Raw genomic sequence first — 14,614 nt, 5'->3', positions numbered from 1 at the left:
CGCAGCAGTGAAATGATAAGTTTAGTGACAGCAATGTTGTGTCACTAAAACAGTGTAGTTTGTCGATAATGCTTCTGTGAAAGTTTAAAAGAGCAAATTGAATATTATCTTCAATTACTTGAAGTAACATTATTTTAACGCTGATACTACTTGATGGCAAGATAAAGTATCATTTTCTTCAAAAAGGCCTTGATCTCATCACAGTTTTGAGAAACAGCTAGTCTAAAGTACAGGTTTTAAAAGTACAGGATTAAACCTGATAATTTGGCAAGTACAGGAAATGTGTATTTTAGTGTTCTTTTCTTTGACAAATTTCTGTGGAGTTGAGATAAAAAGAGATTTTATAGTCTGAGACCAAAGCTGTTAATGTTGTCTGCAAACAGCTAAAAAGGCCCAGTTTGGTAAAATTTACCAGATCTGAGTGGGTGTCAGCCTTGGGTCTGGATTTTAAGATTTACTTTTCACTTCTGATAGCTTCAGATGCAGTTGGCCTCAAAGCTAACTTTTGCATAAAAGGGATTGCTGTGCCATTAATGGCTGTTTGAAAGTGAATTTTAACAACGAAGTGTATTTCAACAACTTCAAAACTGTCCCTTCTGCTGAAGCATTGTTTTGTTCATTTAGTTGTAAAGTGGGTAACAGAATGTCACATATACTGCTGAAATTCAAGCATCTTAGTGCCAGAGTAATTAAGACTTCTATATTGATATGACATGATTGATCTTGGGGTTTTTAATGGATTACCTTCCAAAGTTTGGTGCATAAACACAGACTAAGATACAGCTATTGACTTAATTCAGATTTTGTTTTGAAATGTGTTTTTTTGTGTTTTGTTCACAGATCCTTCTGTTCTAAGAGGTGCTTTTGTAGGCCATACTGATGCAGTGTGGGGTCTGGTTTACAGTGGAGCACACCAGCGTTTGCTGTCGTGTTCAGCAGACGGCACTATACGTTTATGGAAAGCTACAGAAATTGCTCCAGCTCTCAATATATTTAATGATAATCAAGGTACAGAAAATCACCCTACCCTAAAGTTCATGAGCATCACTGTTCAGACTGTCATAATTTTGGGTACTGAACAGAAATACTTCTTGTGCTTTTTTCTGAGTTTCTTATCTTTATGAGTGTTTTTGGGAAGAGTGAATTTTGTGACCCTTCTTTGACATTAGCTGAATATATACCTGTGTGCAGGGGGACAGTCAGATATATCTAAAACCCAACTGCTGCAGATGATCTGCTGATGATACTAGCACCATGGAGAATAATGTATTGACTCAGTAATTCAGATTCAAACTTGAGGTTCCACTAGGCCCTTGCTTTTGGTTTGTCGAGAGTAAAAAGTCCTTTCTTCCCCCAGTGGATGTTTGCAGTAGCCAGTGTTTTATCTCAGTGTCATTGTACCTTCCAGATTTGTTCCTTGTGCCTCTAACACAAGGAACAAATCCAACTGAATTTCTCAGTTTCCACATTAACTAAGTAACAATAACCTCGTGATCCTAAACACTGGTAATTGAAAAAAGTACTCCTTTGGAGTTAGTTACTGAAATTTCATGCACAAATGAAAATCCCACTGTTTAGAATCTAATTTCTGGAAGTTGCTGTCTGAGTCAAAGTGCTCCAGAAAAGCCTGTTGACATTGCCAAACTCTCCTAGAGCTAACAGCCATTAAAGGCAGCCCATGAGCTGAGACAGTTCCTTATCTCTTCACAAAAACTTTGAGGCAAAATAAACTTTGTCATAACTGAACAGACTTGTTGAATTATGGTGTAAAGCTGGTTGGATATGCCATTGCTTGTTAGTTGAGACAGACTGAGCAAAATAGAAACATTCTATGTATTTTAGTTTTTGCAGAACTATGTTTCTAAAGGAATGCAGGATTGATATTGCCAGCTCACCTATCTGCCTGCTTTGAAAACTTCCTGGTAGAGATTTGGGGTTTGTTGTGAGTGATTTTGGTTTTAATTATTAAACTAAGGGGGAAGGGGGAGTAGTTTTGCCTCACAGAGCTAATATTAGGGCATTTTTGTATTCTAAACTGGAATGAAGCCCAGTTGTGAAATCCAAAGACTGAAAACTCAGTTTTCCTATGGCTTATTGATAACCTTGAACAAACTCCTTAAAGTATCTGTCACTCATTGTTCAAGTCCTTTAGATTAACCATTGTAGGCTTACCAGGAAGCTGCAGATAAGCATGCATGGCAGTGGTAGAAAGGGTCACTTGAGAAACAATGTGTTTTCTTCTCACACCAATCCTTTTTGGCATTTTTTCGAGTACTTGTAGATAAGTACCACCATTCCTGAGAAATATTCTTGAGGTCCTGTGTCTCAGAAAGGTATTTCTCCCGTGAATCTTTAGAGTTTGCAGAGATGTGATGATATTCCTGTGTTATCTGAATCTACGATCCAACGTTAGGTTGCTTAAAATTCAGTTTCTCACTCTCTATCTTTTCCTCCTCCTCCTGGCATCTGTTGCAGCTGGTGTTGTTCTTTCACACAGCAGGTGGTGAACAGGTCATTTGAGGAGAAAAATCCTAAGGGATAGATCCTATGCCCAAGCTTTGCTGATTTGACCTTCTGCCCTATAGAGTGCAGATGGCTACAATATAAGGAGATCAAATATATACCACAAAAGGCAGGATGGACAAAGCTTTGAAATACAAGTTTATAATGTATTTGTATAACTTTGCATGATGACAGTTCCAGTGTATAAAATTTGCACCTGGAGAACTTTGGTGGTTTTTTAAGCTCTGATTTTGTCCAGGTTAATTATAACAACATTAATCATCTGTCCTATCAGTTGTACCACTTCAATTTCATGTCCCTTTATTGAAGCAATGGAGTTTGGTGGAGTTTTTTTGAGAATTGCTGTTACAATTAAAGGAAGGAAAAGGGGCCCAGGAGTTCTTACTTTCTTCATTTCAAAGTAGATTTCTGGCCAGCTGCAGTTCCAGATACAGCATCTTAATAAAGAATGTTGTTGATACATGTGTAAAAAAAAAAAAAAAAAAGATTAAAATAAGGATCAATACAGGACAAGCTATTTAGATTGGCACAATTTATAATTTAGAATGCAACATTTCCTTTCATAATCGTGGTTCTTTTGATGTTAAAGTGCTTACTGGTTGAATTTTTTTGTTTAATTTTTTTTAAATTTTTTTTACACCAACTACATCTTCTCTACGTTGCTTTCTAGAAATGGGAATCCCTTCATCAGTAGATCTTGTGAGCAGTGACCCAAGCCTCATGGTAGCATCATTTAACAGCGGACACACTAGCATTTTTAACATGGAGACACGGCAGCGAATTCTTACCCTGGAGTCCAGTGTGGATACCAGTATGTATCAAAAGCCCCAAACCAACCAAAGAAAAAAATGGCTTCCTGAAGATCAATACCATTGATAATCTTTTCAGTGTTTCCAAAGAATTGAGCAGTGTCATGAGAAATTATAACATGAATTATGTTACAGGCTGTGTTTTGAGATAAAACAGTAAATTGTTACTACTACAACAGACCTCAGGGGTGTTTCAGTAGCAGAAGAGTGCACATACTTTTGAAATAAGGTAGAAGAAACAAGCTCGCACTCTGAATTCCTCCTCAAGGGGTAGTAGCACAAGAAAAAGCACAGGTTTCTTTAACACAGCTTTGTGATCTTTGTTGATTCAATATATCCATTTTCTCTTCAGTCCAAAATTGCAAAATAGAGGCAATATCAGGAAAATTCAAAGTTGAATTTATTAAAAAATTGGGAGTGTATGTCAATTCTTTTTTATTTTTCCTCAGAGGTATTCATCTCCTAAGCTTTATTACACTCTTGGCTTATTTGGACTTGGGCTTTAGTTGAAATTTTCACTGTAGGAGGAAAGCAAAGCTCCAGTGAAAAGAGTATTCATTCACAAGGTCCCATATAATGCCTTGGATCATGGCAGTGACCAATATTAGAAGTTTTAGAGGACATTGTGAAGAGGCTGCTGTCAGTAAATTATTTTACCCTGGCTTTACAAAAGAGACCAGAATGAGCTGAAGCATAAGGTTTCATATTTAAGCCACAATGGTAAAACATTGTGTCATTTAAAATTTTGGTATTTCTTCCCCCACCCTCAGGGTCTTATGTCACTGACTTCTACTATTTAATTATATTTTTTTAAAAGGACTAAGCCATTCTTGTTGGCTTTGCTTGTGTGTTTTAAAATACTTAAATGACTGTCATTTTTTAAGAGCAAATGAAAAGTGCTATCTCTATTCTTTATGTTATCCCTTCCTGTGCTGGATTTCTTCTTTTAACCCACATCTTTGTTCCTGTCTGAAAAAACAGTTCTAAATTAGTTAATGCTGTTCGGTGGCAGTCACCTTTGTTCTTCCATTCCCTCCTCCCTTCTATGTTTTTTATCTCTTCCTTGCTGTAATTCCATAATACTGCTTTAGGAAAACGAGACCCTGGTATGGCAACCAGCAGTCCCTGTTTAGTATCTTCAGTTATGTAACAGTACTATAAAGCTTACATGTATTTTAAAGAAATAAATTATTATTTCTACAAGAGCTAGACAAGAGGAAAATGTCACCTGAAATGCCCTACCACACTATTTAGGGACTCTGCTGTTCAGTATAATCCTCACTCTGGCATTTTCAAACTGTGAGGATGGCTGGTTGTGATGAAGGTTCATGTACTTTTAGTAATTTTAGGAGAGTTTATTAGTATGGATGTGGGGTTTTTTCCTTAATATTTACTTTCATAATTTCTAAGTGTCTTGTGGATGCTGACACTGCTTTATGGTTCAGATTTTTATAAAAAAGTGTAAAGTGAACTCTTTACCATTTTAATAGCAGGCGAACCTTTAGTAATATTCTATTTCATTTATTTTAGTAAGAATTGTGATTAAATGATGTGAATGTTCTTTGGAAGCAATTTAGCTAAATACAGTCAACATGAAAGACAGTATCTGTATTTTGATGTTCTGTGTAGTGACTATTTGTGGGTTTTGTCATAATCTATGCCTCTTAAGACCCCTCTTGCATTAACCTGTGCATCACAGCAGTGCCTAGATTTCTAATCAGATAATTCCTATACTTTTTTCTCTGTATGTGTATAGGTATCTATATATATGCATGCTATTTCAGAAGTATTGAAGGCTAGGAAATTGGCTCTCCTATGAATAGTCTAGCATCTTTTTTTTAATAATAATTTCAATCCATGTATGTCAGATAATATTAAGTGGATTTTGTTTGCTTGAAACATACTGCCTGCAGTGTTTTATTTTCCTGTCCTGTGTATTATGAAGAAAGTTTGACTTGGCAAGAGGAGAAATGTGTGTGAATGAGGTGTTTTCACTCAATTTTTGGTTTCACATTTTTACCTGGTGTGCCTATCTAAAACCATGTCCAGAAGCTGGACCTTATTTGGCATACATACAGTTTATGTATGTTTTTATCCTGTGTAGTTTGGAAGTATTGTAGAGTAAAGTGTATAACATAAGGTGCTAGCTGAGAGTTTCCAGGATATATATGTAAGAATTATTTTGCAAATAAGATTGATTACATACTTATTTCTTAGTAGCAATCTTTCAAAGAATTTAGCAATTTACATGTACTGATATGTGTGGGTTTTTTCTTAGCAGTCAGTTCTTCCTGTCAGATAAACAGAGTCATCAGCCATCCAACTCTTCCAATTAGTATCACTGCTCATGAAGACAGACACATCAAATTCTATGACAACAATACAGGTATGCATCTTTTCAGCTCGTCTTAGCCATAGCCATTACATTGTATAATGTAAATCATACTCAGAATTTCATTATGATCTATATTATTCACATAAATGCTGAGGGATGTCAAGAATTGGATAGCCTCTGAAGTGGAACTCTCTCATCACCAGCAGAGTCCAAAGATTGCCAGCCCACTTAAAGCTTTGTTGGCAAAGTGATAAGGAACCTGCATCTGTCCATTCTTTTGGAATGCCCTGTGTATGGGGTTTATAAATATTTACCATAAAAGGCTTCTTTTTTCAAAATCTTGACATTCTTATATTTATGTTTCCTTTGTTGGTTGTCTGTATTATTTTGATCTTGAGAGCGGGAACCTCTTGCACTCCTTCAGTGCTTCCTAGACCTCTGCCATGTTTGACCCATAATTTATAATTTTTAACATGAAATCATTGCTGTATATAATAAGCTGTAATAGAACATTAGTTCTCTCTGAGACAGCTAACATTATCCCCTACTCCTATGTCGTTTATATTCATTGCTTTTAGTATACTCAGCCCCTGCCTTCCTTCCCATTCAAGATCTTACCTGAGAACTCAATTATCTTAAGGGGCAGATACTTAAAAAGCACAGTGATTGCAGTGTCAGGATGGCTTAAAGTAAAGGTCTCACAAACGTTGATGATATTGTTACTGTGGTTCTTGGGAACTGTGAACATTAAAAGAATGACTTCTTGTATAATTTTAATGATTCAGTCATGGGACAAGATCTTATATTTGTAATATCAGCTATGGTAGCGTCATAAGCAGTGACTACAGATAAAGTTAGTTGCAGAAAATAACCTAAATAAATCTTTTCTTTCAAAGGAAAACTGATCCACTCCATGGTGGCTCACTTAGATGCAGTTACAAGTTTAGCTGTTGATCCTAATGGCTTGTATTTGATGTCTGGCAGTAAGTACATTCAGATTTCATTTTCTTTTTCTCATAATGGTAGCAGGCATGCAAATTATAAAGAAAACTGTTTCCCTTTTCTTTAGGTCATGACTGCTCGATTCGCTTGTGGAATCTTGAAAGCAAGACTTGCATCCAAGAATTTACTGCTCATCGCAAAAAGTTTGATGAGTCCATTCATGATGTGGCATTCCACCCATCCAAATGTTATATTGCCAGTGCAGGAGCAGATGCCCTGGCTAAAGTGTTTGTATGACAGAGTGCTTCCCATTCAACTTTAGCTTTGTATATATTTAACCAGCTGCACAAAAGAGAAGAGGAGGGCATGAGTTGTTTTATCTTGCCCTATAATTCAGAGAATGTTTGTAAGTGTTTAGTTTTGCAGGGTGCTGTTTTCTAAATTGACGTTTGTTCTGGTTTCTGTGAGCTCAGCTGGTGCTGAGAGCTTGGAATCTCTCAGTTTCAAATAGTTTAAAAAAAAAAAAAAAAGCTTTTATTTAGGGGGTGTGAATTTTCGTCCAGGCAGGCCTTGGGTGAAACTAGGTCTACGTATTCTCTATTAATAAAATGGAGTACTGGAAAGAAGGGGTCTAATTGCATCAGGGAGTAGGAAAAGAGGGAAACTTCCTAGGATGCTTCTCATTGAGGAATCTTAATGTACTCAAATCACCTGGAAAAAGTGATTCAAAGTCAGTTCACATGCTCATTACTGTATCATGTGAGAGGCACTTTGTTATCCCTTTGGTATGAATAAAGTAGATCTTGTTCAGAGAGCAGTAGTGGATAGTTAATCTCAGCCACCTGGCTGCTAGCCTAAGATAAATGCAATTAAAGGAAGGCAAATTACTAACATAAATTAAAATGCAGTAAAGTTTCTGTTACACCTTCTGTGTTTCTCAGTAAATACCTAGTTTGCAAAAAAATTTATATAATTTTTTAAGACTGTATTAGCGTATGGTTAGAAGCTGAGCCTTTAGTTTAAATCCCAGTTAACAACAGACTGACACAGTCTGTGTATACTGTAGTAGCAAATTTAACTTATTCAGATTTTAATGCTGTTTATTCCTGGAGATCTGGCACAAGAAATTATCACAAAGCTTTCCAAAGAAGCTGTCCTGCAATTTTAGGTATCCAGCGTTCATCTCCTCTTTTTGTTCCTGCTAAAAAGGGTATCATTCTGGGCATTAAGGATAACAGTGAAATACTTCATCTGAAGATTAAATCTGATGCTTTGTATGGGTCCTTCTAGTGGAATAGGTGGGAACTATACAAAGCTCCATCAGTTTGAGAGATTGTGCTACTGTTAGAGATATTTCCCAGCTGCACCATTTGTGGGACTCTTTACCTTGTCCGCTTCACTGGGTGTATGTGCCATTGATGAGGTTACCTGAAGAATGAGTGCTTCTCATAATTACTCAACAGATGTCCTTTGTTTATCTATTCAGAGCTTCTCTGTTGATTTGACAAATAACTTTGAATCTGATCTTTAGTCTTTTTATCCCTTCTTAAAGGAAGGTGAGTGGATTCTTTTCTATTATGTGTCATCATCAGAATTATCACTGTTCATAAGCGTGAAGTTGGTGTTTTTCTCTGATGGGATTGGGAAGCAGCATTTCTGCTGGAGTTGATTTCTGGTGCTGATATGAGTAGGAAAGAACCCAGTGCAACTCCTCAAGTACCAGCATGAGGTTGAGACTGGAAACTGATAAATAAATCTTTACCTTTAAACTGACACTTTGTAAGCAGGAGTCATTGAAAGATATCAACATAAGGTTTGACTGTGTTGTTTTTAGAGTGGCATTTGGGGATGGGACCACATTTGAAGTTGATCTCAGAGTTTAAACCAAGTATATTATTTAGAATAAGAGGTTGACCTGTGCTGTTTGAGCCTGCAACACATTATATGTACTGCTAAAATATCTTGGAATACCTTTTATTGCTCAGAATATTCAGATATGTCACTTCATGATATTGATATGCAATATATTTCCTTAGATAGGATTAAAACTTTTACCATGAAACAGATGACTACAATAATAATACAGATTATTTAGTTTTTATAAAATGTTTTGGTTATGATGAAAAGGAGGAAACTTGGCTGCAAAACTGAGCATTCAACTTTGTGAGAGTTCTGTGTACTTGACTCATATTCTTTCAGTGTCATTATTTTATTTCTTTTTGAAGAGAAAATTACAAAGATTTATTTGAAAAATTCTAAAAGTTATGTATATTATATATGTGTATATATATTGTAAACATGTATTAAATGTGTCTAGTAAGGGAAGACTCCATGGGTGCATTTTAATGTTTTAGTATTAAGAGTCCTCTTGAGTTTGTGTATACAAAGGATAATGGTGTGAGTATGAAATGAATGTTGTGCTTTTGCTTACACAATACAATATGTAGTCACAGTTGTTTAAATTGCTGTACATAAAAACTAATAGGCCAGCATGCTTGTTTTTAAAGACTGTCATTCTGATTACAATTGGAATGTAAGAGGTGGCTGTTCAAATGTGAATTGAAAGATGTTTCGTTCTCACTATTGAGCTCTTGCTCAAACCGAAAAGTGATTTTTTTAAAAGCTGGCAATTAGCTAGAGGATGAGGTGCCTTTAAAAAACAAAACAAAACAAATGTAGCCTTACAAAGAGGTTGTGGAGTATATATATTTTTGTGCTTGTCTTCATAATTGATGTCAATGTCTTTTTACTGTACTTGCTCACATACTTGTAGGACTGCAGGGTATTGTGCATGAGCCTGTCAGATCTTCTGAACATCATCATAGGAGATAGGGTTGAAAAAATTATTTAGGTTATCTAGTCCATCTGCTTGCTAAAGCAGGGTTGTAGACTTGTGCATTCTAATATTGTCTTGGACAGTGAGATTTTATATGTTCTAAACAATTAGGCTTCCTTTTAAAGATTATTTCAATGATTACATCTCTGGCAGGAGGATTTACGTGATATTTAGTCACTCCTTTTTGTAACTTCATGCCAGTATTCCAAGCCATGTTTTGTGCCATTTTACATATTCTTCATAGTCTTTGGAATTTGGAACCTGCATGCACACACTGGTTCCATCTGTAGATTTTCATTCCTTTCTGCTTTCTTCAAGCTGTTTTTTTAGTCTGCTTTTTTTGCACAACATTTTCTTGTTTTCATCCTTTAAGCTCAGTTCTCCAAATCTTGGTGTCCATACCACCATTCCACATGCATGATTTGTTGGACTTAGTCTGAAGGTTATCTGTTAAGCTTGGTTGTTATTTGGTTGGGTTTATCCTCTGTAATGCGATGCTTTTATGTAGGAGGACCAAGCTTTTGATGTCCAACAAACTCAAGTCGTATTTCTTTACTTGTGACAACTCTAAGTAACATATGAGCATTGCTACTTTTCAAGTTTCTTCTTCACTTTCAGTATGTTATGATTCTTTTGTAGTTAGAGACTTAATTCCTGTTTCATGACTATCCTGGGTCTTACAAGCTTTGACCTTCTGACCTCTGAGGGCACTAAATTATTTTTATTTGTTCCACTTTTATGTGCAGTTTTTCCTGGTTCAGTGTAATTGGTAACTTTCATTAGTGTGATCCATGTGCTCATTGGAAGTGTAAACAAAACTGGACCCAAGGCTTATTCTTGAAAAGACCCTTTTTCTGCAATATCAGTATATAGCATTTTACTATTATTATTTTTCCCTTATCTAATTTACATGGTAATTTTTAAATTTAACTCATATAATTTTTTGTGTATGTTAGCCTGTGCTAATGATTTTGGTTTTACTAACTAATTTAATGGCAGAATTGTCAGTCCTTCTGTATGGTGAAAGTTGGTCCGCTAGGTTTAAATACTGTCGCTTTTAATTTACTTCACTGGGCTGTTTGCTTTCACATATTTCATTCAGTTACCAAAATGCACAGAATGATTTGGAGTAGCCTGGAAGAACTTCTAGATACATTATGTCACTCTTACAAAATCCTAGTGTCTGCATTTATTTTTGGGCCTCAAAGAGAAAACTTCCACGTAAAAGATTTAATACTTTTATCTCATTCATGTTTATTTTGATCAAATATGTTCTTTAGCAAGAAGCCTGTAGAACTATATGCCATATACTGCAGGCTATTTTTTTAGGACACGTATTTTCAAATAATATTACATTAAAGCAGTCCCATGTAATTTGGTTACGTGTGTGGTGTTCACCATACAACTTTCTGATTGGGTCATACAACACTGTTTTTCAGTTGTGAATTTAAAGTAACCAGAAACTTGTCCATTTGAATAAATGTGTGAGAGATAAAGGACTTAGTTACACCACCTTTTCAGCACATTTGTTGGATCACAGATGTGACCTCTTTCCCTGCCTCCCTAGGTTTCAACAGTGTAATTTTGGGGACCAGCAATTTCTGTAAACTCACGTGTTCTTTGAGCAGTGTTTGATGGGCAGAAGTGTGGAAACAAGCAATTGAAAAGCGGACACAACCATCAGATAATTAAGTCTCGGTTTTATTGATGCCTTTCAAGATGTGTATTTGGAAACATGGCAGTGTGTTTTTACACTGTCCCAGGTATCCAAGAGCCTACTTGATGCCTGTGTGAAGTACCTAGTCAACCTGAGATGCATTAAGGAAGAAAATACAGCCATTGTCATTGTCCTATGCTGAAATTTGTGGCTGTTTAGTGGAAGTTGATTTGGACTACACTTAGAAATGAAGAAATCAGAATGTGATAGTTAACCTCTTCCATGTGGTAAATTGGTTCGTATAAAATGTGGCAATTTTTGACATGGCAATATGGGTTTTCTTGGGCAGCTGCTGTTCATGAGCATCATAGAGATGCTTCGTGTAGTTGTTACTACTGAGTGACAGAGAGGATGAAAATATTTCCCTGAAAAAAATGCTCAGATGTTTTGGGAAGCTTCTTTTTTCCCTTAAGGATGTAAAGGTGTTGAGAATATTTTATCTAAATCTGATAATGTGTTTAGCTAAAGAGAGTTACAATAGGTGAACAGTCTTGACTCTTTCATCATCAATGTCTTTAAGCTTAGAGGCAAACACGGTTACAGAAACGATTCTCCTGTAAACTGCCAGTGAAAGCCTCTGCCATGTTTCTACTGAGCAGCAGAGAAACTGATGGACAGCAGTGTTGATCCATCTGGTTATGTCAGGGGTGTTCTACAAAAAGTAACCCCTCTGGTAAAAGATAGTGTTACATACAACAGAGCAAATGAACTCCTGGGGAGGGTGGGGAAGGACTAGGATGAGTCTTGTGTAAATAGTCCTTGTTTGGGCAAACGCTCTTGTTTAGCTGTTCCCAGGAGGAAGGATGGTTGGAAATATGACCTTTAAAAAAAAGTCTCTGCCTGTGCTAATGAACATACCTGTGCAGGTTATCTATCCTTTTGATACCTGCTTTTTATCTTCCCACTTAAATCTTCCTTTAGGTTACATTTTCTGAGAATCTTAAAATCTCATCTGCAGTGAGCTCTTATTGCAGAGTGAATTTCATAAAGGGCTATTAATTTTTCTCTTGGAGTGGTTTTTTGAAGGGTGGTAGGGTTTCAGCTTCAGCCCTACCCCTCTCACCACCAAAAAGCTGATTTGTACCTCTTTACACCCAGTTCATTTCATTCTAGTTGGTTATCTCTTACCCTGCCTTCTGACTTAGTTTTGCTGCTCTGTAGTCAGTTGTGAAAGCTTATGAATTGCTGTATCATTTAAGATGTTTTTGAGAATCTGGGTTCCACTACAGAAGGCATAAATCCAGTTGAATAGTACAACCTGTGGGTCTCATCTGGTTTGTTGTCAGGAGAGACTTGTTGTTAGATTAGAAAATCCAAACTATGGCTGAGCTAAAAAGGCATTTAATAATAATCTATCCTTAGCCCAACTTCTTCCTGCTTAAGCGCAGATTGTGGTATTGTGTGTTAAGCTAGTTTTGCCCTGCTCATGCTGCCAAGCCATGCTGTGATAGTGGGAGATCACACCAGTGTTTAAGCCATGCCCCGTGCATGTGTTTCTAAGCTTCTCAAAGCCCTGTGTTGACATGGTCCTCAAGGCCAGTCTTCTTCCATTCCCTCAAGTTTGAATTGCAGGCTCCCAAAATTACTTCCTGGCTATTTTGAGAAACCCTTGGTCCTCACACCAGAGTATTGGACTAGGGTGTTGAGAAAAGATTTGTGCAGCTGGATTTGTACTATTCTGAAAGGGAAAGGGTAACTTGTTGCCAAGCCAAATATTGTCATTATTTTTGGATTACTTGTGAAAAGCAGCCAAAAACATTGTATAAGGGATAAATGATGGACTTCAAGCTAATATTTTTCCATTAAGAATTTATTTTTTTATGCTTCCTGTCATCAAGATACAGTGCTTTTGAATGTAGCTTGTTTTCAGGTGTATGGCTCCTCAAATTGTTTCCTTGCAATCAGACATTTGCAAATGTGCATCAGTTTTGAAAAGTTTCTCATATATGTTAGCACTTCTTTTGGAAATGCAAACTGAGCATGTTAGCTAATGATTTCTTGTACTTTTATAGTCCAAGCAGACTGAAAAGCAGTCTTGTGCTATGTTTTCCTTGAATAGTGCATCTGAAAAAACTTGTAGAAGGAACTCCATGATGAGATGAGTTTTGTTGCTGTAAGGTTCTCTGTTGACTTTTGTCAGCTTTGCATTGTAATTTGCGTAATTATCTTCAATTGACTGTCAGGTTAAAAAAGACAAATTTCTTTGTCATATGGACTGTAGCTTGGATTTTTTGTTGTTGTTGTTGTTGCTTATATTAATAGAATTTTTTCTTTTCTACTAGAACTTAGAGGTACCTGACGCCTCTCTTTAGGAGAAGTTATTACAGGTGATAACCACTAACACGATAGTAATACAGTGTCTCCCCTTCTATTTTGGGTCACTTCCATGGCAGATAGTTGAAATGAAAAGGCTACTGTGGCTGATATATAAACAGCTAAAGGAAATTAAGATTCCCCTTCAGAACTTTGCTGAGGTTATGATTTTATATGCCAGTTTTGAATGACTACTTTGAAACTGTGTTGGGCTTCAAGTGTCTTGTAGAACTTTGGATCCAAATGAGAAATACCTACTTGTTGAGTAATAGTCTGTCAGTTTTTTGTGTATGGCTCAGTACAAGGCTGTGTCAGAATTGCAGTACCACCAAAATTACCTTGTTTAAATGCAACTGTTGTACAAAAGTGAATGTTATTTTGAGTGAGAAATTCTGTTTTCTTATTTATGAAGGAAATAGTTTTCTTGGGAGTAAGCATCCATAAATGTAATATATTTCATTATTTTGAAAAGGCTTATTAATCATGGGACATGAGAAAAATGAAAGTGTTTCATTCTCCAAAGATCTGTTAGCATTTATTATTACAAGTATAAATTTTTGCTTTAAATGGAAATGCTTCTTCAAAAACTTAGTATTAAACTTCTTACTAAAACTCAGTAGTTTAAAATGCTGGAAAAATATCTAAAATGGCAAAGATAGAAAATTCAGAGGGAAATTATTTTGATATACGCCAGTGTAATTCTGAGCTTCTCAAGTGCAGCCCTGAATTTTCTCTTTTTCACTGCAATTCATACTTTGTGAAACTTCTTGGATAGGTTATATTTAAAGCTACATTCACTTGCCTGAATAAGTCAAATAAATATTTTGTCATTTAAAATTATATAGATCTGCTTATGTTAGTGTGCCATTTGAAATGAGACCCCATTGAGGTAACCATGCAGGTATTTGTGCTGGTATGGCAGTAGTGAAGTGGGGTATCTGTGTACTGTACCCGCATTCTGTGCTGAGCAAAATCACACGGACTTCCAGAAATAAGCAATGGTTTTTAAGAGCAGCTTTATTTAATGTTGCAGCAGCAAGTGTCATTTGTACCATATAATTATGTAAATTGGGTGCTAATAAATACTATTTTTCAACATTTTGCATTGTGTTCATAATTCTGCATTTTATCATAAGATG

General features: G+C 36.1%; 1 protein-coding gene across 5 annotated transcripts in view; it reads left to right on the top strand.

The window, feature by feature from the left end:
* Positions 1-14,573, top strand: part of STRN (striatin) — a 69,015-nt gene extending 54,442 nt beyond the window's left edge. For 4 of the 5 annotated variants that reach the window (XM_069009979.1, XM_069009978.1, XM_069009977.1 and 1 more), the window contains 5 exons: positions 841-1,008; positions 3,194-3,334; positions 5,611-5,718; positions 6,564-6,650; positions 6,737-14,573. In XM_069009979.1, the coding sequence (XP_068866080.1) occupies positions 841-1,008; positions 3,194-3,334; positions 5,611-5,718; positions 6,564-6,650; positions 6,737-6,906 (674 nt within the window). In that variant the 3' untranslated portion in view covers positions 6,907-14,573. The remainder of the gene's footprint in view (positions 1-840; positions 1,009-3,193; positions 3,335-5,610; positions 5,719-6,563; positions 6,651-6,736) is intronic. The other variant, XM_069009976.1, reaches the window with a different exon arrangement.
* Positions 14,574-14,614: the final 41 nt, after the last annotated feature.

This window comes from Aphelocoma coerulescens, chromosome 3 (assembly GCF_041296385.1).
Source record: "Aphelocoma coerulescens isolate FSJ_1873_10779 chromosome 3, UR_Acoe_1.0, whole genome shotgun sequence".
Lineage (NCBI taxonomy): Eukaryota > Metazoa > Chordata > Aves > Passeriformes > Corvidae > Aphelocoma > Aphelocoma coerulescens.
This window is presented reverse-complemented; position numbering and strand designations above follow the sequence as displayed.